Source organism: Ictalurus furcatus, chromosome 12, assembly GCF_023375685.1.
Source record: "Ictalurus furcatus strain D&B chromosome 12, Billie_1.0, whole genome shotgun sequence".
NCBI lineage: Eukaryota > Metazoa > Chordata > Actinopteri > Siluriformes > Ictaluridae > Ictalurus > Ictalurus furcatus.
In genome coordinates this window covers 24,833,666-24,855,441 of record NC_071266.1, presented here as the reverse complement: position 1 = coordinate 24,855,441, position 21,776 = coordinate 24,833,666, and the positions used below count along the sequence as shown (strand labels likewise).

The window sequence follows — 21,776 nt, the reverse complement described above, 5'->3', positions numbered from 1 at the left end:
TGGGTCTGTCATATGACCTGAAAGGGCAATGGCTAAGGGCTGATTTATACTTCTCAAGAAAGAAGAAGAAGAAGAAGAAGAAGAAGAAGAAGAAGAAGAAAGGGTCACACTTTAACCACAGTAAAGAAAAAAAGGCGGAAATAGAAGTTAAAACGGACGTGATAAAGACGAGTTCATACTGTTCGCGTTGGTTAATAATAAACAGGTCAGAATAAGCTGTTCATTCAACAATGAAAAGCATATGAGTAATGGTTGATGTTCCTTTTTGGAAGGAGTCTCCAGTGTCAGAGGTTTTCCACCACAAGGAAGTCTTCAGGACTTTATGCTTTGTGGCATTTTTGTTTGTTTGTTTGTTTGTTTGTTTTTTGTAGTATTAACTTCAAGAGAGTCTGGTGCAGGAACAAACATTTTGTAGTCGCTAGACATAACTAAAAATGGATAAAAAAAAAAAACTATGACAGATAAATTAAATTAAAACAATTGTTAGTGACTACGTTTACACGGACAGCGGTGATCTAATCATTGACCTTCTTCTGAGTAAGACGTATAATATTGTGATTAAGGTGTGTACATGAGTCGCTTTTAGAATACTCCTTTCATGTTCAGGTTTTACATGTTATAGAACATGGATGGATTAACGTCACACGTCATTACGTCCCCACGTCACGCCGTCCGACGTTCAATCCAGAATTTCACGTATCGACGTACAGTCGGTCTTCGTTATGGGACCGTATACAGTTTCGGGTGTTTCATGTTTAATGTCATGAACGCTTCAAGTGCGGTTAATTATTAGTCGTGCTGTACGTGCAAATAGACGACTGCTTGAAGCCGTGGGCTGCGTCCCAAACCGCGTACTTGCCTACTATATAGTATATAGAGACACATGTATTTCTCCTACTATATACTGGAGCAGGTAAGTACGCGGTTTGGGACGCAGCCGTGCTCTCTTGTTTGCCGTCAAACGGTCGAGCGCTGCCGTGTGTGTACGTGTCCTCTCTCACAATGCGGAGAAAACTCTCACACGAGGTTAATAGTGTGATTAAGGTGTGTACATGTCTGTAACGCACGTCGATAATGCGACTAAAGCAGGAAATACTCCACACGTCTTAATTCCGTTTGTGTTTACTTCGAGTGTGACTTTAATCAGATTAAGGTCATCAGTAATCTCTGTTTACATGCTAGTTTCTTAATCAGAGTATCGTCTTAATCGGGTTCATATCGGATTATTGCTGTCCGTGTAAACGTACCGCGTGTTGGCAAGTTGTGGCGGTATAATAGGAATAAAACACTCCAGGGTGTGCAGGATGTTATAGGAAAATAATCCACTTCAGGGTGGTTACACACAACACCAACTTGTCACCGACTATGTTTCCACGCACCTCAAGTTCCGTTTAAAGTCTATATTCGGGTCGCAGCCGTGTTCCGAATGCGATGTTTATATGCGTACGGGTATCAGAACATTCCCGTAGACGTGGCTGTTCTAAGCCTTACAATTCCTTGCGGACTGAGCACGCGCATATATATACGTGACTCAGGACGAATCAGAGCATTGACAAATTCCGATTCTTAATATCGGAATACTGACGTGCATGTAAACACAGTCAGTGATTATTTGAGTCTCGACACAGATACATTTAAGGACAAGTATAAATCAGAACTGACGATGCTTCCTCAGAGACGTTTAAAGTCACGAGCACGAGTTATCGGGCGCCTCTGATTGGCTAGCGCCGTTCTGATTGACAGGAGAGAGAGAGAGAGAGAGAGAGAACAAGAAGACAGCACCTCATCTACTTATAATGGTTAAAAGAAGGTTCGCTTTACCCCATTTCCCACGTCCGTGTCTGTATATGAATCCCACACAGAGACGCTGGGGGAAATTCCCCACCAATCACAGCGAGCGTTATACCAACATTATACTCCGTATGCTTCTTTCACATGGGACATCAATTTCATCACAGCTATTTGGTTCTCTCCATATATATATATATATATATAATTTTTCTTTTCTACAATTACAAAACAACATGGTAAAGTGCAAGCATCTGCATATTCCTCACATTTTTTTCTTCTTCTTCAACCAGGAAGGGTCTCACATTACGGCCCCCGTGCGTTAAAAGGTCATGGTTTGAGCGTAAGGGTGAATCTATAGAGATATTTAGCGTCTGTAAGATGAAAACGAAGCTTTGGGTTACGGGAACGTGAGCCTCTTTATGGTACACTTTGTACATATTTTACTAGAACAGGAAAAGCAGGCAAAGAAGGAACGAGTCCGTTATAAAACACACACACACACACGGATTCATAATTAACAGCGACGTTTCGGGAAAAGTCTCCGAGGGAATTACGCGAAAACCCCCCAATATGTACAACAAGTGGCTAAGTGGAAAGATCTTCTGGATTTCATCTCCGAGGTGTCCTTTTTATCGTCTTTCCAGTATAAAGGCGCAAAAAAAACAAATCTAGTGTGTCTGAGGATCTCTTCGTGGAACTGGAAAAAAAAAAAAAAGAGTCAAATCTTTAATATCTTTTCTATTTATCGATATTCGAGTGCCCGTGAAGATGTATGAAAAGCTGCGTAGGTTAATAAATGCCGAAGAAACTACGAAAATGGCCTAGGAACATCTTTACACCTTTACCGCCGTTCAAAAAAAACGGCAGGAACTACGAATACACACGAGCATGCAAGTGAATTCGCATGTCCTCCTGCCTTCGAGAACAGCTAGCCAAGTTAGTAAACCAGTACGACCAGTGCGTTGTGTTATCAAAGTCGAGTGTGAGCCGAGTCTGTCACGTGCGCAGCATCCTGTTTTGTTTTTTGCTTTGATGAATTCACAATTTGGAGGCGTTTCTACGGGAAAAAAGGCTAGAGATACCGGGAGGAGTCGATGCGAATATACGAAGTTAGCACCCGCGATGTGATTTAACAAACCTGGAAGTCACAACTGCTTGGGAAAATACGACTGACGGGAAGGTATTCAATTTGCGGAAGCACGTTTTTGTTTTGTTTTTTTGGTCTGTTTTAAGACAAAATCATACAATTTTAGGAGAAAGTTTTTCAAGATGATGCCTCATTATAATATCTGAACGATCATATCTTTCTAAAAAAAAAAAAAATAAAAAAAAGATGGCGTTCGGGCCGCGACGCCAAGGTTTTCGGTCGGACGTACCGTTTCGCGTCACGAACGGCACACGCACTCTTTTACTTTGTGCTAATATCTTACTTTAAAGAACGTTGTCCTCGATGCGCTAAGTTCCGTATCTGCATTCGTCGTGACGATCGAGGACAAACGGCGCACAGCAGTGAAAATCGGGATTCGCATACTGTTTCCTGCTTCTGTGTTCCGCCTGGCGTAATTCACACAACTGTTGTTCCTCCCAAAAACACACCCACTTTAGCACTCGTTATTATGGATCTTAATCATCCATGTACCATCGTTCAAACTTCTCCGTTGCTTTTTTGTGTGATTTTTTTTTTTGTCTGAAGTTGTCATGATGTCTCTGAGTAATTATTTAAAGCGCACCTGTTATGGATTTGAAACGTACCTAATTAAGTTTTAAAGCACTCATACGATAGATTTAGGTGCATCCGAGGTCAAAAAACGCTTTAACGTGCTCATGATTTAAACTGCAGCGTTACCTTTTTCCCCCAGTGTCACAAACGACTCGTTAAATGATTCGTTCTAAAGGATTCGTTCTAAACTCCTCCTTTCAGAGAGCATACTCTGCTCTGATTGGTCAGACGACCCAGTCTGTCGTGATTGGTCTACCGCTGTCAGCGAGCAGCCGATGAAGACCAGAGGCGGGGCTTTTTGTTACGAACCTACGTAGGTTTGTACAGGAAGTAAAGTCCGGAATCACTAACGAGTCGATTCAGCTGTTCAGAATCGATTCCTTCTTTTGGGAGTCGATAACCCCGTTTGTCGTGCGCTTTGATCTTTGAAACTTTGCAGACGTTTTTACATTCACAAACCGCTCCGTATATAACACACTACATGAACGGGAATATTTGAAAAACCGTAATAGGTGCACTTTAAGCAAAATTCCCATCAGGACTCGATGCGAAGAAACGAACAAATCTTCATAAATAATAACGAGCGTTGGCGATGTCCGTGATCACGATGTCCGTGATTTAATTACGTCAGGCTGATCTTTCTTATTAGCGTAATTTAACGTAAACACAAACGCCACGTGACTCGCGAACTGACGTGTGCACGTTACACAACTCATAAGCATTCATTCTAAGCAACGTTCAGGATTTCACGCCCCATCGTCGGACGTTTCGGAGACTTTCTGCCTCGACATCCCCGTCTGGATGGATCCGAAGCGCTGCTGAAGGGCGTAGCGTCTTCTTCTGCTTCATCAGCCAGAGGACGCAATCCGCACAGAGGAATATTTGCTGAACATCGTTTGTTTTTGTTTTGCGAAGCCAAGTTCATTCGATCAGTGGACGTCCTTTGCGACTCTTCTGAAAGCAGGCGTGTGCTAACGTTACACGTTTGGATCATGGAGATGATTCGTGATAATAACGAGCTGACGTTTTATCACAGGTTGTGGTGCTAGATGAGATCGGAGACACAGATCGGAATTAAGTCTGTGATGTTTTTCTTCAGCTGTCCAAAATAAGGGACCTTTGACAGGTAGACGGCGGTCCTCGAGTCCGTCTTCCAAAACAGGAGCACAAGCGGTGCAGGGAAACGGAGCCTACGTAGGCAGCCTCGGTCCGAATGAAACGCAGGCGCTGTTCAAGTAAAATCGTGCCTTGGGTTACTGCAGGGCCCAATTACGGTCTTTAGGCTGCTTCTCGACAGCCACACACACACACACACACACACACACACACACACACACACGTGTATTCAGGCTAGGATACACCTACATGAGAGAAGGGTAACAGACGGGTTGCTATCTTTATCGTTAAGGGACGAAGGGGAAGTGATGTAGAGCGTTAGAACTCGGACAGGTTGTGCCACTTGGCGATCTGCCGCCGCGGGTTGTCGCACACTTCCCTCCAGTGTGTGACGCCGGACGGCGTCGGGCTCTGCCCCCCCAGCACCAGACGGCCCACGACGGTGTTCTTGGCGGTGCGGTCGAAGTCGATGAGCAGGAACTCGATGGAGACGTCGGCCATGAGCTCGGCGGGAACGTCGTACACGAACGACTCGTTAAAGACGGGCTCCAGCGTGCACTTCTTCACGTGCGTCTTCTTCTTGGCGATGCGTCTGCGGCCGTAGAACACGTTCACCTTCACGTACGGGTCTGTGAGGGGAAGCGAGAGGAGAAGCATGGTCAAACAAGAGGTCGGTGTTCATCCGTGTGAGTGTGTGTGTGTGTGTGTGTGTGTGTGTGTGTGTGTGAGTGTGTGTGTGTGTGCGAGTACTCACTGCCGGGCAGGCTGGTGATGTCCATGGTGGGAAGATGTTTGGCTTTGAGCACCACCACGTTCAGTCTGTGTGTTGCAGGATGGTAGGACAGAGACACCAGCAGCTCACCACGTCTCCCGCACTGCAGGGACAGAGGTCAGAGGTCAGAGGTCAGGCACCAGAGACCTAAGGGCCTAGAATCATGCCTAGTTACGGAATATCTGAGAGCGAAAGTTGGGCATCTTGTACATGAGCACAACGGTCGTTTGTTCCACAGTCTGAGAAGACGCTATAAAAAGTTTGCCTCACACACACACACACACACTCACACACACACACACACACACACACACACACACACACACACACACTCTCTCTCTTTATTTCTCCTTATCCCTCATTCCCTCTGTATACTGTATAGTTTATTCCCTCTCTCTCTCTCTCTCTCTCTCTCTCTCTCTGTGCTGCTTTTTATTCCACCTTCTCACTCTGTTTAGTTCATTCTCTTCATCTTTCCTTTTCTCTCTATTTAGTTCATACTCTCTCTCTCTCTCTCTCTCTTCTACCTCTTTTATTTATTCCACCGTCTTCATCATACTCTCTCTCTCTTTTTCACTCCTGCTCTTCATCCCTCCTTCCCTGAATGTTTAGTCCATTCTCTTTATCTCTTACCATCTTTATTGCTCTTCTCCCTCCTCCTCTCTCTGTATGTAGTCAATCCTCTCTCTCTCTCCCTCTCTCTCCTTCCTCCTCCATCCACTTCATCTCTCTCTCTCTCCTTCCTCCTCCATCCACTTCATCTCTCTCTCTCTCCTTCCTCCTCCATCCACTTCATCTCTCTCTCTCTCCTTCCTCCTCCATCCACTTCATCTCTCTCTCTCCTTCCTCCTCCATCCACTTCATCTCCCTCTCTCTCTCCTTCCTCCTCCATCCACTTCATCTCTCTCTCTCTCTCCTTCCTCCTCCATCCACTTCATCTCTCTCTCTCTCCTTCCTCCTCCATCCACTTCATCTCTCTCTCTCTCCTTCCTCCTCCATCCACTTCATCTCTCTCTCTCCTTCCTCCTCCATCCACTTCATCTCTCTCTCTCTCCTTCCTCCTCCATCCACTTCATCTCTCTCTCTCTCCTTCCTCCTCCATCCACTTCATCTCTCTCTCTCTCTCTCTCTCCTCCTCCATCCACTTCACCTCTCTCTCTCTCTCTCTCTCCTTCCTCCTCCATCCACTTCATCTCTCTCTCTCTTTCCTCCTCCTTCCTCCTCCATCCACTTCATCTCTCTCTCTCCTTCCTCCTCCATCCACTTCATCTCTCTCTCTCTCTCCTTCCTCCTCCATCCACTTCACCTCTCTCTCTCTCTCCTTCCTCCTCCATCCACTTCATCTCTCTCTCTCTCCTTCCTCCTCCATCCACTTCATCTCTCTCTCTCTCCTTCCTCCTCCATCCACTTCATCTCTCTCTCTCTCCTTCCTCCTCCATCCACTTCATCTCTCTCTCTCTCTCTCTCTCCTCCTCCATCCACTTCACCTCTCTCTCTCTCCTTCCTCCTCCATCCACTTCATCTCTCTCTCTCTTTCCTCCTCCTTCCTCCTCCATCCACTTCATCTCTCTCTCTCCTTCCTCCTCCATCCACTTCATCTCTCTCTCTCTTTCCTCCTCCTTCCTCCTCCATCCACTTCATCTCTCTCTCTCTCTCCTTCCTCCTCCATCCACTTCATCTCTCTCTCTCTCTCCTTCCTCCTCCATCCACTTCATCTCTCTCTCTCTCTCCTTCCTCCTCCATCCACTTCATCTCTCTCTCTCTTTCCTCCTCCTTCCTCCTCCATCCACTTCATCTCTCTCTCTCCTTCCTCCTCCATCCACTTCATCTCTCTCTCTCTCTCCTTCCTCCTCCATCCACTTCATCTCTCTCTCTCTCTCTCTCCTTCCTCCTCCATCCACTTCATCTCTCTCTCTCTCTCCTTCCTCCTCCATCCACTTCATCTCTCTCTCTCTCTCTCTCCTTCCTCCTCCATCCACTTCATCTCTCTCTCTCTCTCCTTCCTCCTCCATCCACTTCATCTCTCTCTCTCTCTCTCCTTCCTCCTCCATCCACTTCATCTCTCTCTCTCCTTCCTCCTCCATCCACTTCATCTCTCTCTCTCTCCTTCCTCCTCCATCCACTTCATCTCTCTCTCTCCTTCCTCCTCCATCCACTTCATCTCTCTCTCTCTCCTTCCTCCTCCATCCACTTCATCTCTCTCTCTCCTTCCTCCTCCATCCACTTCATCTCTCTCTCTCTCCTTCCTCCTCCATCCACTTCATCTCTCTCTCTCTCCTTCCTCCTCCATCCACTTCATCTCTCTCTCTCTCTCCTTCCTCCTCCATCCACTTCATCTCTCTCTCTCTCCTTCCTCCTCCATCCACTTCATCTCTCTCTCTCCTTCCTCCTCCATCCACTTCATCTCTCTCTCTCTCGCTCTCTCTCTCTCTTTATTCTGAGGACTCCAGGGCTACTTCTGGTTATCACCATGGCGACTGACCGTGGGAGGCAGCCTGGAGCCGATCTTGAACTTGAAGCAGACACTTTCTCTCTGTTTTGATCTTCACACGGGAACTAAAAGTCCTCCTAATAATGGGAACGTGTGAAGGATATCGCCTGGTCAGAATACCTGGCTGATGTCCATGTGGAAAACTGCTTTTTCTTTTCTTTCTTTCTATTATTTATTTATTTTTATTTTTTTAACGAAAAGTACAGCTTTCATTGAAAGAGCTCGGTTATCGAGGATAAGCTCAGGGTCGGGTGTGGGCGTAGAATGACTTCTCTACAGTCGTATTTCTACGCTGTCCGAATGAACGATAACACTGTAGATGAAAACGCACCGCTAGGGGTGAGCGATATAACAGAAACATTGTGTCACGGCACTTAAATACATTTCTATGACACGCTGTGTTTGTTAACAAAACTGTTCATTTAAAGCCTACAAAAGCAAACGCTTTAACGCGTTAAACAACGTTTTTCGTTGTTAAACACACGGTATATTTTTCCATCACGCGCCTTAGATCGTCTGTGACACAAGTCTCCGTGAAGGAGTCGTCACTGCAGGACGGATCGTGTTTCAGGCCACGCCCATGAATATAAAACGGATTTAAAACCGATTTAAAATCAACACCTCCCGGCCAATCAGAGTCGAGAATTCAATGGCGCCGTGGGTAATCGCTAAATTTGAAGCAATTACGTTTATCATTATTATTATTATTCATCCTGATTCATCCTAATGTGGTATAATGACTTGCTTCTCTGATTTAAAAAAAAAATCAGTCTTCAGTCGCTTTCTCTGGCACTGAGAAATCCTCCACGGAGATTAACGTGCGGCTCTGCCGAATCGCACCTTTTCCGTTTAGAATCACAGAACCGTCTCTGCTCCATCTGTCTTCTACTCCCCTTGCTCTCGTTTTCATCTTAGGAGATTTCGTTTTCTCCCTTCCAGGTTACAGAGGGAGGAACCAGTTTAGTACTGCGCCAAACACTCACCTCAAGCTATGAATAAAAGGACGTCCAGAGCTAAAAACAGTAACAGCCGCCATCTTGAGACGACACCAGCCATCTTATATATACACGGACCAACATGAGGTGTGTTAGGAAGGTGTTCGGCCACCACGAGCCACCTGAGCAGCTTCGATAAGACTCTACAGGTCTCGCGGATGAACACCGGCGTGGTGATGGCGACGTAACGGCGATGACGGCGCGATGATGCTGTCTAACACGTCGCTCATAAATCTCTCACAGGTGTTCAACAGGGTTGAGACCTGGTGTATATAAAGGCCATAGCATACAGTATGATGTACGACATTTTAATCCTCGTCCTCATCCTCATCACACCATTCAGTGCCGTCTGGATGGGGGCGGAGTCATCCTGGAAGAGACCACGCCCACCAGGAGCCAAACACCAGCCAGTTCGGCCGTCTTGAGGATCACCTCTCGTGTCTATGCGCTCGTTTACTCAGGGGTGGTTTTTTTTCCCCCCTTTAATTCGTCAGCCGTCTGTACGTACAGACCTACAGTGTCCTCCTCCAATAATATTGGCACCCTTGGTAAATATGAGCAAGGAAGTGCTTTGTGAAAAACATTCACAAAAATACTCTGCGCTCACGGATCTCAAACGGTCACAAAAAAATTGTTACGTATAGGTGTGCAACAATTATTGGCACCCTTTTCACTCTTATTAGTGGAGGGCACTGTAACGTATATGTACAACATGGACTTATTCTGCTATCGTATGAGATGGCGTTTTAAGTGAGTGTGTGTCGACCCAGGCATGTAGCCTGAATGACGCTAAACTGGTTAGGTTAGGTATGTAACTGCACGGCGAAACTAAACAAGCAAACATTACTACAGGAAATCGCACCTTTAAACAGAGCTGGGCGATATGATAATATAATATCAATCTCAATGTAAATGATGTCACAACATGCTTTTCTGAGATATCACGGACATCGTGATTTATTTATTTTTTTTAGGCGGTTTGTGAACAAACCTATATATCATGATACATATCGTGTACATATACCGTACATCCTGGGCGTGACAGAAATGCCTGATATGTTTTTGTCATATTGCATAAAATCTAACAGAGGTTAACTCCGATTAAAGCTTCTCAGCCAGGGTAAAAGGAAACGTCGTGGACGTCTGATTTTGTTACCCCGCATTTTGTGTCACGGTTATTATTTTATTTCTAATATTACAATTCTGCTCACTTGGTCATGTGAACATTTGATCTGTGTAGCATTTACTTAAGCTTTAAGCTAAGCCCATCACACACACACACACACACACACACACACATGTTTAAATCTCATACTGGGTGTGTGCGTGTTTGTACAGCTGATTCATGACCTTATATGCCTGCAAATAAGAGCCTATTGTGGTCCACAGTTCCTGAACAACCCGTCGCACCAGACGATGGGATTATGGACTACATCCTCCATGGTGCAATGGTTTTACTGAAGATGACAGCTAATCTCCCATGATGCTCTTTTGTGACTTTTGTGGCACTGATTGCTCGTTACGTAAGACGCGATCAGGCCGTGAGACGGGACGAAAATCAAATAAACAAGAAATGGCATTATTTTCTATAACGGCGATGGTTGGAATGGCTGTATCTATGTGTGTGTGTGTGTGTGCACTTGTGTAAAAGTGACGTCTGCCTATTTAAGTACTGGCTTCCGGATGGAGGCTCGGATGTCCTCCAAATCCAGAGATAATACACACCTTTAGAGACACACACTCCCTCTCCTTACAGTAATACTGCTTAAACGAAGCTGGATCAATACGCACTCTCATCAGTTACGCGGCTCTGATATCAGTAAGAAGGCACGTATATCAGGAGAGCATTCATGCTGTTTTCAGTGTTTTTTGGAAGAAAAATAAAAGAAGGCATAATTTAACATAAACATATCAAGTTATAGCATGATCTATCATAATTGGACTCTACCGCAAGGCTGTAAACATAAATTCTTTAATCACCTGAGCATTTATTATAGCAATTCTTAACGTACCGATAATAGCTCTGAAAAAAAATCAATAATTATCGCTCTCGGTCCGACGCCGTTTTCTTTCCCTCCTGTCCATCACAGGCTATTTTAAAACATGTCTCTCCAGAGACTTCTTTCCACCATTAGCTCATCCTGCATCGTCATCTGCCTGACTGGCTACTCCGTTATCATCCTGTTCACATCCACACATTCAATAATACACACAGGACAACGTAAAATGCTAAGAGTTTGTTGTTTGTACGACAAGAACAATGTACAAAAACTACCTTCAGTACAGTACAGTGTCCCCTGTCTTCTCTTACAGAGCATTCATTCTTTTATAAACGTTACGTCGGTAAAACCTACCAGAATGAAACTAAACAACAATCCTAACCACGTCTTGGTCTCTGTTCCATTCTTGTCTTTTTTCCTTTAAGTATTTGTTTTTTTTAATTAGCTGTGTCACTATTGCTCTGTACAGCGCGACAGCTAAACTGCATCCCCGCCAGCTGAAGTCCAAGACTCCGAATCAGTTGACAGCAGTCTAATCTACAGCTCTTTAAAATATTCCACAAAAGGTTTAAACACACGATGTTCCAATACAAAATACAATTAAACTCTTTAAGAAAATTACTATACTACAAACAAAAAACAAAAAAAAAACTACAACACTGCAAAATAAAACACATCAGTCAGAAATAAACCACAGCGATCCAAGCTTGAATACAACCTTACAAAATAAACATCAGCACTCTGAAACAAACACCAAACACCCCAAAGTGCAATCCTCCACACAAAAGCAAAACATTACAATATAAACTACCACATCCCCAGCTAAACTACAACATTCCAAGCTAAACCAAAATTTTACAATATAAACTACAACATTCCAAGCTAAACCAAAACATTACAATATAAACTACCACATCCCCAGCTAAACTACAACATTCCCAGCTAAACCAAAACATTACAATATAAACTACCACATCCCCAGCTGAACTACAACATTCCAAGCTAAACCAAAACATTACAATATAAACTACAACATTCCCAGCTAAACTACAACATTCCAAGCTAAACCAAAATATTACAATATAAACTACCACATCCCCAGCTAAACTACAACATTCCCAGCTAAACCAAAACATTACAATATAAACTACCACATCCCCAGCTGAACTACAACATTCCAAGCTAAACCAAAACATTACAATATAAACCACAACATTCCCAGCTAAACCAAAATATTACAATATAAACTACCACATCCCCAGCTGAACTACAACATTCCAAGCTAAACCAAAATATTACAATATAAACTACCACATCCCCAGCTGAACTACAACATTCCAAGCTAAACCAAAACATTACAATATAAACTCCCGCATCCCCAGCTAAACTACAACATTCCAAGCTAAACCAAAACATTACAATATAAACTACAACATTCCAAGCTAAACCAAAACATTACAATATAAACTACCACACCCCCAGCTGAACTACAACATTCCCAGCTAAACCAAAATATTACAATATAAACTACAACATTCCCAGCTAAACCAAAATATTACAATATAAACTACCACATCCCCAGCTAAACTACAACATTCCCAGCTAAACCAAAACATTACAATATAAACTACCACACCCCCCAGCTGAACTACAACATTCCCAGCTAAACCAAAATATTACAATATAAACTACCACATCCCCAGCTAAACTACAACATTCCCAGCTAAACCAAAACATTACAATATAAACTACCACATCCCCAGCTGAACTACAACATTCCAAGCTAAACCAAAACATTACAATATAAACTACCACATCCCCAGCTGAACTACAACATTCCAAGCTAAACCAAAACATTACAATATAAACTCCCGCATCCCCAGCTGAACTACAACATTCCAAGCTAAACCAAAACATTACAATATAAACCACAACATTCCCAGCTAAACCAAAATATTACAATATAAACTACCACATCCCCAGCTAAACTACAACATTCCAAGCTAAACCAAAATATTACAATATAAACTACCACATCCCCAGCTGAACTACAACATTCCAAGCTAAACCAAAACATTACAATATAAACTACAACATTCCAAGCTAAACCAAAATATTACAATATAAACTACCGCATCCCCAGCTAAACTACAACATTCCAAGCTAAACCAAAATTTTACAATATAAACTACAACATTCCAAGCTAAACTCGATCATTACAATATAAACTACCACATCCCCAGCTAAACTACAATATTCCAGGCTAAACCAAAACATTACAATATAAACTATTACAATTCAACAATTACTACATCAAACTACATCGATACCAACTTAAACTACAACATTCCAGTATGGCCTGCAATACTCCTATATAAACTACAACATTCTAACCTAAAATTCAACAGCTAAAGTAATTCACTCCAGTATAAACAAAAACGTTCCAATATAAGCTACAACATTCCAGTATAAACTAAAAGAATACCAAGCCAATCTGCAAACGTTTCTATACGCACTACAACATCAAAGCCGCACTACAGCGCGCCGATATTAAATACAACTTTCCAACATAAACTACATCACTCCAATATAACCTACAACGTTCTACGCTAAAAAGCAGCATTCTAAACTAAACTACAACGCACCAGTATAAACTACAGCACTCCACTATAGACATTCCAGACTAAACTACCACATTCCAAGCCCAACTACATTACTCCAACCTAAACGACAACCACAGCAAGCCAAAATGCCACATAAACTCCAACGTACAGTAAACTACAACATTTCATTACAAAACTAGATCGTTCTAATCGAAACTACAGCCGTCCGATATTAAACACAACTTTCCAATATAAACAGCTTCATTCCGATATACACTACAACCAGCCAATATAAACTACAACAATCCGATATGAACGACACTCCGATATGAACTACGACGCGCCACGTATTCTGCAACAGCTCAAAATACACTACAACAATTCAAGTTAATGTAGAGCGCTCTAGGCTAACCCATAACACTCCAAAGTAAACTACAAAGTGATACAGCGTAATACTCCAAGCTAACCTACCTAAAACTCCTCAAACTCACATACACCGCTCCAAATTTACCTACAGTTTTAAAAGCTAACCTACAACAGTCCAAGCTAACATACAACTTATGTGCATGGCTGCTAGGTACATTGCGTCACTCCAGGATCACCTACAACACTGACCAATCGCGCTAGTGTCGCTGCGTTCCGTCTCACCTGTACATTCCTCTTGGTGATCTGCTGGCTGATGTGCACTTTGCCTGCGCTAAGCTCGACCCCCGACAGCGACACCAGCGCCTCTCCGATTACGTCATCGCGGGCAAAACGGTCGAAGCTCAGCACCAGGAAGTGCAGTGTAAGGTCAGCCAGTGCGCTGAAGGAAACGCCATAGAAGGTGAACGTCTCATCGAACGACGGCTCCAGCGTGTTCCTCATCACGCGGGTCTTTACGTGGTGCTTCTTCTCGGGCAAGATGCTCATCTTCACATACGGGTCCGAGCTGCCCGTCTGCTCGTTGATGGCCGGGAGACCTCGTGCACCTACGATCGTCACCACCAGCGCCTTTTTGGGGAAGTTGTAGTCAATGGCGAGATCTAGGGTGCCCAACGAGGGCGAGTCGAGGCTGAAAGGAGTCGGGGTCTTACTGGCCGATTCGCAGCCGCTGCTCTCAGAACAGCAGTAATTGGCCCGGATTGGCAGCGCTCGCTCCAGTTTCGGCGGTACCAGGTGGTTCATCTGCAAATGCGCGTGACCCTCAACGTCAGAGTCGTGGTTCCGTTGCCATGCTGATGACCTCCGGCCCACTCGTATAATCTTGTTGGCGTTGCTGAGGGTCTCGGGGTAGATACTGATGCCCTTGAGCATGTGGATGAACTTTAACGGCGGGTCGGTGGGCGAGTCGAACGGGCCGTTGCTCAACTTAAACGTCATTCTGCGATACTGACGCTGGCAGAAAGTCCATAGGAAGACGGCCACCGTCACCGTGACGACCAGAACTCCCGCACCAAGAAATCCCGCCAAGACTGGGGACACCTCTGCATTAGAGAGAGAAAGATATAGAGGTGAAATATATAAGTATATGTTTTTATAATATATTTATCTAACATATACTATAAACGTAATATTTATATAAATACAATATGTGCAGAAGTTGGTATGTTATCACAGTTCTGATTTGGTCACGGTCACAAGCTGAAGCTAAGCAGATCATCACAGCCGTGATCTTATTCAGCGTAATACACAACCTCGAGTATTCCACTGCAAGAAACTAATAACGTTGCATTCCGACAGTACAATGGACATACGGCACACCGGCTGTCCCGGCTAGCAAAGCCTGTGTACTGATGTACAGTTTAGAGGGCTGTGGGGAAAAGTATCTTATTCTCCTTTCTGTTGTTTTTCCCCTTATTCCACCCTTGCCCCTTGTTTTGTTACTTCTTTCATTGATAGCAGTCAAACCGTTATGGCACTAATTTACATTTACATTTACATTTATGGCATTTGGCAGACGCCCTTATCCAGAGCACAACACATGCCAGGCTAAACTACAATATTCTAGGCTAGTACAACAAACTCCAGACTAAACTACAATATTCTAGGCTAGCACAATGCACTCCAGGCTAAACTACAACATTCCAGGCTAGCACAACACGCTCCAGGCTAAACTACAATATTCCAGGCTAGCACAACACACGCCAGGCTAAACTACAATATTCTAGGCTAGCACAACACACGCCAGGCTAAACTACAATATTCTAGGCTAGCACAATGCACTCCAGGCTAAACTACAACATTCCAGGCTAGCACAACACGCTCCAGGCTAAACTACAACATTCCAGGCTAGCACAACACACGCCAGGCTAAACTACAATATTCTAGGCTAGCACAATGCACTCCAGGCTAAACTACAACATTCCAGGCTAGCACAACACACGCCAGGCTAAACTACAACATTCCAGGCTAGCACAACACACGCCAGGCTAAACTACAATATTCTAGGCTAGCACAACACGCTCCAGGCTAAACTACAATATTCCAGGCTAGCACAACACGCTCCAGGCTAAACTACAATATTCCAGGCTAGCACAACACACGCCAGGCTAAACTACAATATTCTAGGCTAGCACAATGCACTCCAGGCTAAACTACAACATTCCAGGCTAGCACAACACGCTCCAGGCTAAACTACAATATTCCAGGCTAGCACAACACACGCCAGGCTAAACTATAATATTCTAGGCTAGTACAACAAACTCCAGACTAAACTACAATATTCTAGGCTAGCACAACACACGCCAGGCTAAACTACAATATTCTAGGCTAGTACAACAAACTCCAGACTAAACTACAATATTCTAGGCTAGCACAACACACGCCAGGCTAAACTACAATATTCTAGGCTAGTACAACAAACTCCAGACTAAACTACAATATTCTAGGCTAGCACAACACACGCCAGGCTAAACTACAATATTCTAGGCTAGCACAACACACGCCAGGCTAAACTACAATATTCTAGGCTAGTACAACAAACTCCAGACTAAACTACAATATTCTAGGCTAGCACAATGCACTCCAGGCTAAACTACAACATTCCAGGCTAGCACAACACGCTCCAGGCTAAACTACAATATTCCAGGCTAGCACAACACACGCCAGGCTAAACTACAATATTCTAGGCTAGTACAACAAACTCCAGACTAAACTACAATATTCTAGGCTAGCACAATGCACTCCAGGCTAAACTACAACATTCCAGGCTAGCACAACACGCTCCAGGCTAAACTACAATATTCCAGGCTAGCACAACACACGCCAGGCTAAACTACAATATTCTAGGCTAGCACAACACAACACACGCCAGGCTAAACTACAATATTCTAGGCTAGCACAACACACGCCAGGCTAAACTACAATATTCTAGGCTAGCACAACACACGCCAGGCTAAACTACAATATTCTAGGCTAGCACAACACACGCCAGGCTAAACTACAATATTCTAGGCTAGTACAACAAACTCCAGACTAAACTACAATATTCTAGGCTAGCACAATGCACTCCAGGCTAAACTACAACATTCCAGGCTAGCACAACACGCTCCAGGCTAAACTACAACATTCCAGGCTAGCACAACACGCTCCAGGCTAAACTACAACATTCCAGGCTAGCACAACACGCTCCAGGCTAAACTACAACATTCCAGGCTAGCACAACACGCTCCAGGCTAATTTACAACATTCCAGGCTAGCACAACATGCTCCAGGCTAAACTACAACATTCCAGGCTAGCACAACACGCTCCAGGCTAATTTACAACATTCCAGGCTAGCACAACACGCTCCAGGCTAATTTACAACATTCCAGGCTAGCACAACATGCTCCAGGCTAAACTACAACATTCCAGGCTAGCACAACACGCTCCAGGCTAATTTACAACATTCCAGGCTAGCACAACACTCTCCAGGCTAAACTACAACATTCCAGGCTAGCACAACACGCTCCAGGCTAATTTACAACATTCCAGGCTAGCACAACACGCTCCAGGCTAATTTACAACATTCCAGGCTAGCACAACACGCTCCAGGCTAATTTACAACATTCCAGGCTAGCACAACAAACTCCAGACTAAACTACAATATTCTAGGCTAGCACAATGCACTCCAGGCTAAACTACAATATTCCAGGCTAGCACAACACGCTCCAGGCTAAACTACAATATTCCAGGCTAGCACAACACACGCCAGGCTAAACTACAATATTCTAGGCTAGCACAACACACGCCAGGCTAAACTACAATATTCTAGGCTAGCACAACACACGCCAGGCTAAACTACAATATTCTAGGCTAGCACAACACACGCCAGGCTAAACTACAATATTCTAGGCTAGCACAACACACGCCAGGCTAAACTACAATATTCTAGGCTAGCACAACACACGCCAGGCTAAACTACAATATTCTAGGCTAGCACAATGCACTCCAGGCTAAACTACAATATTCTAGGCTAGCACAATGCACTCCAGGCTAAACTACAACATTCCAGGCTAGCACAACACGCTCCAGGCTAAACTACAACATTCCAGGCTAGCACAACACGCTCCAGGCTAAACTACAACATTCCAGGCTAGCACAACACGCTCCAGGCTAAACTACAACATTCCAGGCTAGCACAACACGCTCCAGGCTAATTTACAACATTCCAGGCTAGCACAACACGCTCCAGGCTAATTTACAACATTCCAGGCTAGCACAACACGCTCCAGGCTAATTTACAACATTCCAGGCTAGCACAACACGCTCTCACAGCTAACACACGAGACCAAAAAAATATCCCAGTGTGCAAGCGCACATAAAACCCTCCAAAATACACTAAAGCAGTCCAAGTTTATATAAAGACTTCCAGCTAACCTACAACAATCTTAAAACTGAACCTAAACAAAACTAAAAATGAAACTACACACACTTCACCACAATCCTTAATCCTCCAGGACCCTCCGAACGGCATCTTACAGCACACGCACGTATAGTTTACATTTAGAACACACCTATATCAGGAAGGTTTTCTTTTCAATGACGTGTTCAGATCGTGTGTCTAAACGTCGTAGAATAACGAGGTCTATTACTCCAGCCGCTGAAGTGTTTGTGGAGCTGTTTTAATGTCCAGTGAAGGCTGTGTACGCTAGCAGAGATGGTCAGCAGCGACCCGAGCGCGAGAGTCTGAACGTCTGACCCACTTACAGTAGATGTGTGACAGAGAGGTTACACAGTCGCCTACACGCGTGAGTGTGTGTCATTTTACTTCTCATTCAACGTTCTCTCTCTCTCACACACACACACACAAAACGGCATGTCATACTGCATGGTGCTAAACTGGTGACCAGTTCCTTTAACCGAAAGTAACCGGAAGAGGCTCTGTGCTCCGGGGCGAGGCCGCACGCTTAACACTCCGAGCTGTTTCCTGCCTTTTAGAGCGGATGTCAATGCTGTTTAATGGGACGGATGCTGAGCGCAGCAGTTCTCTTTATGATCGCGGACGCCCGATGAAGAGCGATCTGTCTGTGAATCACTTACCGTAAAAACGCCGGCGGTTGAATTTAGGCAGCGTATCTATATCTTTTATGGCGGCAATAATGTGCGTCTTCCAGCTGTATCGGGCTCAACGTTTCACTGATGCGTGCCATCCGTCTTATTAAAACCACCGTGTACAGTCTCAGTGGGTGAGGATATGAGGTTTAAGTTGCTCATGAAGACTGTGCCAAGGAGATACGGGGAGTTAAACCGAAGGCTAATAAACAGAGACGCGCATATCAAATGTCAGGAGTAATAAAGTATAAGGGACGAAGGGCTCGGTTTCCGTGTGGGTGCAGGTATAACGTTGGTGAATTTGTTTCATTTTTTCCTTTTTCTTTTTAAGCCAGATTTTGTGTTCAGAAATGAGAACAGGGGAAAGAACGCTCAAAATCAGTCAGCGCTGTTAATCTCGATATAATATAACGTTCAAATTTCGTCCGTCCATCCATCCGTGGAGCCTATCCCAGGGGACGTGCCGGACAGGGTGTCAATACATCGCAGGGCATAACCACACACACTACAGACACTACATTTAGAAACGCCAATCAGCCTACAGCGCATGTCTTTGGACTGGCGGAGGAAACCGGAGAACCCGGAGGAAACCCCAGACGCACGAGGAGAACGTGCACACACCATGCACACACAGGGCGGACGCCGGATTCGGACCCCCAACCCCCAAGCGGCGTGAGGCAAAACGCACCAACCTCTAAGCCGGCGTGCCACCCACGTGCCGTTATTTACCAAAGAAATACATAAGGCGATGTTTGTTCAACATTTATGAAAGGAGTCTCCAGTGTCAGCGCTTTGTAATATCTGGATTCTAAGTAACATGACAAACTCGAAAAATCTCATATTTATTGACTTCGAGAGAGAGAGAGAGAGAGAGAGAGAGAAAAGCGAGGGTGGAGAGGGAACACCTGTTGAACAGCTGCTGTAAGTGGTAACAGTAAATAACTTGTTCTGGGACGTTCGTTCCGCAACATTAAACGTAACCATCAACCCATCCGTCTTCTATACCGCTTATCCTTCCTTCAGGGTCACGGGAACCTGGAGTCTATCCCAGGAAGCATCGGACACAAGGCAGGGTACGCGCTGGACAGGGTGCCAATGGATCACAGGGCACAATCACACACACACTCACACACTCATTCATACACTACGGACACTTTGGACACGCCAATCAGCCTACCATGCACGTCTTTGGACCGAGGGAGGAAACCGGAGTACCCGGAGGAAACCCCCGCAGCACGGGGAGAACATGCAAACTCCGCACACACACACAGGGCCACGGGGGGAATTGAACCCCCGACCCTGGAGGCGTGAGGCAAACGTGCTAACCACTAAACGTAGCCATAAACGGATAAAAAAAAACGCTGTTTAAAAAACTAATAAAGTTAATAGTTGGAATTGTTGGCAAATTGCTTTAGTGTAAAAAGAATAAAACACTTCAGGACACGCTGTAAGAAGAAAATAATCAACGTATTTCGACGGGAAGCGTAACTCCATTCATCATCACAGCACCACGTCCTTGATTATTTTCCTATTAACAGCACATCCTGCAGTGTTTAGTTCCGTACTCATCAACCTAATCAGATGCGTTCGTTTGCTAACTAACTAGCTATTTAAGTCTTAGCTCTTAATAATGGATTGTTTATTAAAAGGGCTCGTGTAAGTAAAAAGTCTTATTGTTGTGCAGAACTGACCCTCGGAGTTTAAAGCACTGCTCGGTCAATCTTACTGCATCACCTTGATTTCTCCATTTCCTTACGTGTCACAACTCCTTTTCCTCTCCCTTTATCTCTCCGTCACTCTTCTTCCCCTCCCTCCCTCCCTCCCGTCCTTCCTCAGGTCGCTGTGGTAACAGCCGTGCCATTACGGTCACGGCGGGGCGAGCTGATTGAAATTCTGTGCCGAGCTCCGTGTCGGTGCGCAGATGAAAACGGGACGTGTCGTAAAACCTCGGCACGAGAAGCTCTCGGTGAAGGAGAACGCCGCACAAGACGAAAGCGCTTCACACTCACACAGCGGACGGAGGGAGACGATAAAGAGAAGAGAACGACTCGGCACAATAAGGCTTAATATACCGACTAGGAAATCACGAACGAATCGGTATGGGCGTGGCCTCGGGGCTTGTCAGAGCCAAACAAGGAAGCCACTACTGTTCAAGAAGAACGTAAGAAATACAGGCAATCCTACTCTACATGAAACTCGGTCCTCAGTCCAGACTAAACATTCAAGATTTTAATTCTCAAAACAGCAGACAAAGTAACCAATCCCAGCACAGGAGGTGGGATTTATCATAACGTATCCGGGAAGTGGTAGCTCAGTGGTTACGACGTCGGCCTTCGGATCAGAGGACGGAGAGTTCAAATCCCAGCACCAGCATGCCGCGACTGCTGGGCCCTTGAGCAAGGCCTTATATCAGAAAGGTTTTCTTTTTAATAACGTATTCAGATCGTGTGTCTACACGTTATAGAATAACGAGATCTATTACTCCAGCCGCTGAAGTGTTTGTGGAGCCGTTTTAACGTCCAGTAAAAGTTCAGAGATCATTAGCAGTCGCTCCGACTGACGGATTTGCGACTTCCATCCGTTCACTTCCACATGCGGATGCTGGAAACGAGGAACGCGAGCTCCATGCGAAGACGTTTCGCATACGTTTCGCCGCGTTCCAGAGTTCCACTCTGACTTGCAAACTCGCGACCCGACAGAAGATTGGCACATTTGACCTCTTCGGAAAATCCAAGATGGAGGGAGCGCTCATTATAGCGGTGTCGCGCCATTA

General features: G+C 44.7%; 1 protein-coding gene across 1 annotated transcript in view; it reads right to left on the bottom strand.

The window, feature by feature from the left end:
* Positions 1 to 3,037: 3,037 nt before the first annotated feature.
* Positions 3,038 to 21,776, bottom strand: part of syt11a (synaptotagmin XIa) — a 30,795-nt gene continuing 12,056 nt past the window's right edge. Inside the window, exons 2-4 of the mRNA XM_053637408.1 lie at positions 14,137 to 14,954; positions 5,382 to 5,502; positions 3,038 to 5,256 (exon numbers count right to left, since the gene is read on the bottom strand). Coding sequence (XP_053493383.1) covers positions 4,946 to 5,256; positions 5,382 to 5,502; positions 14,137 to 14,954 — 1,250 coding nt within the window. The 3' untranslated portion in view covers positions 3,038 to 4,945. The remainder of the gene's footprint in view (positions 5,257 to 5,381; positions 5,503 to 14,136; positions 14,955 to 21,776) is intronic.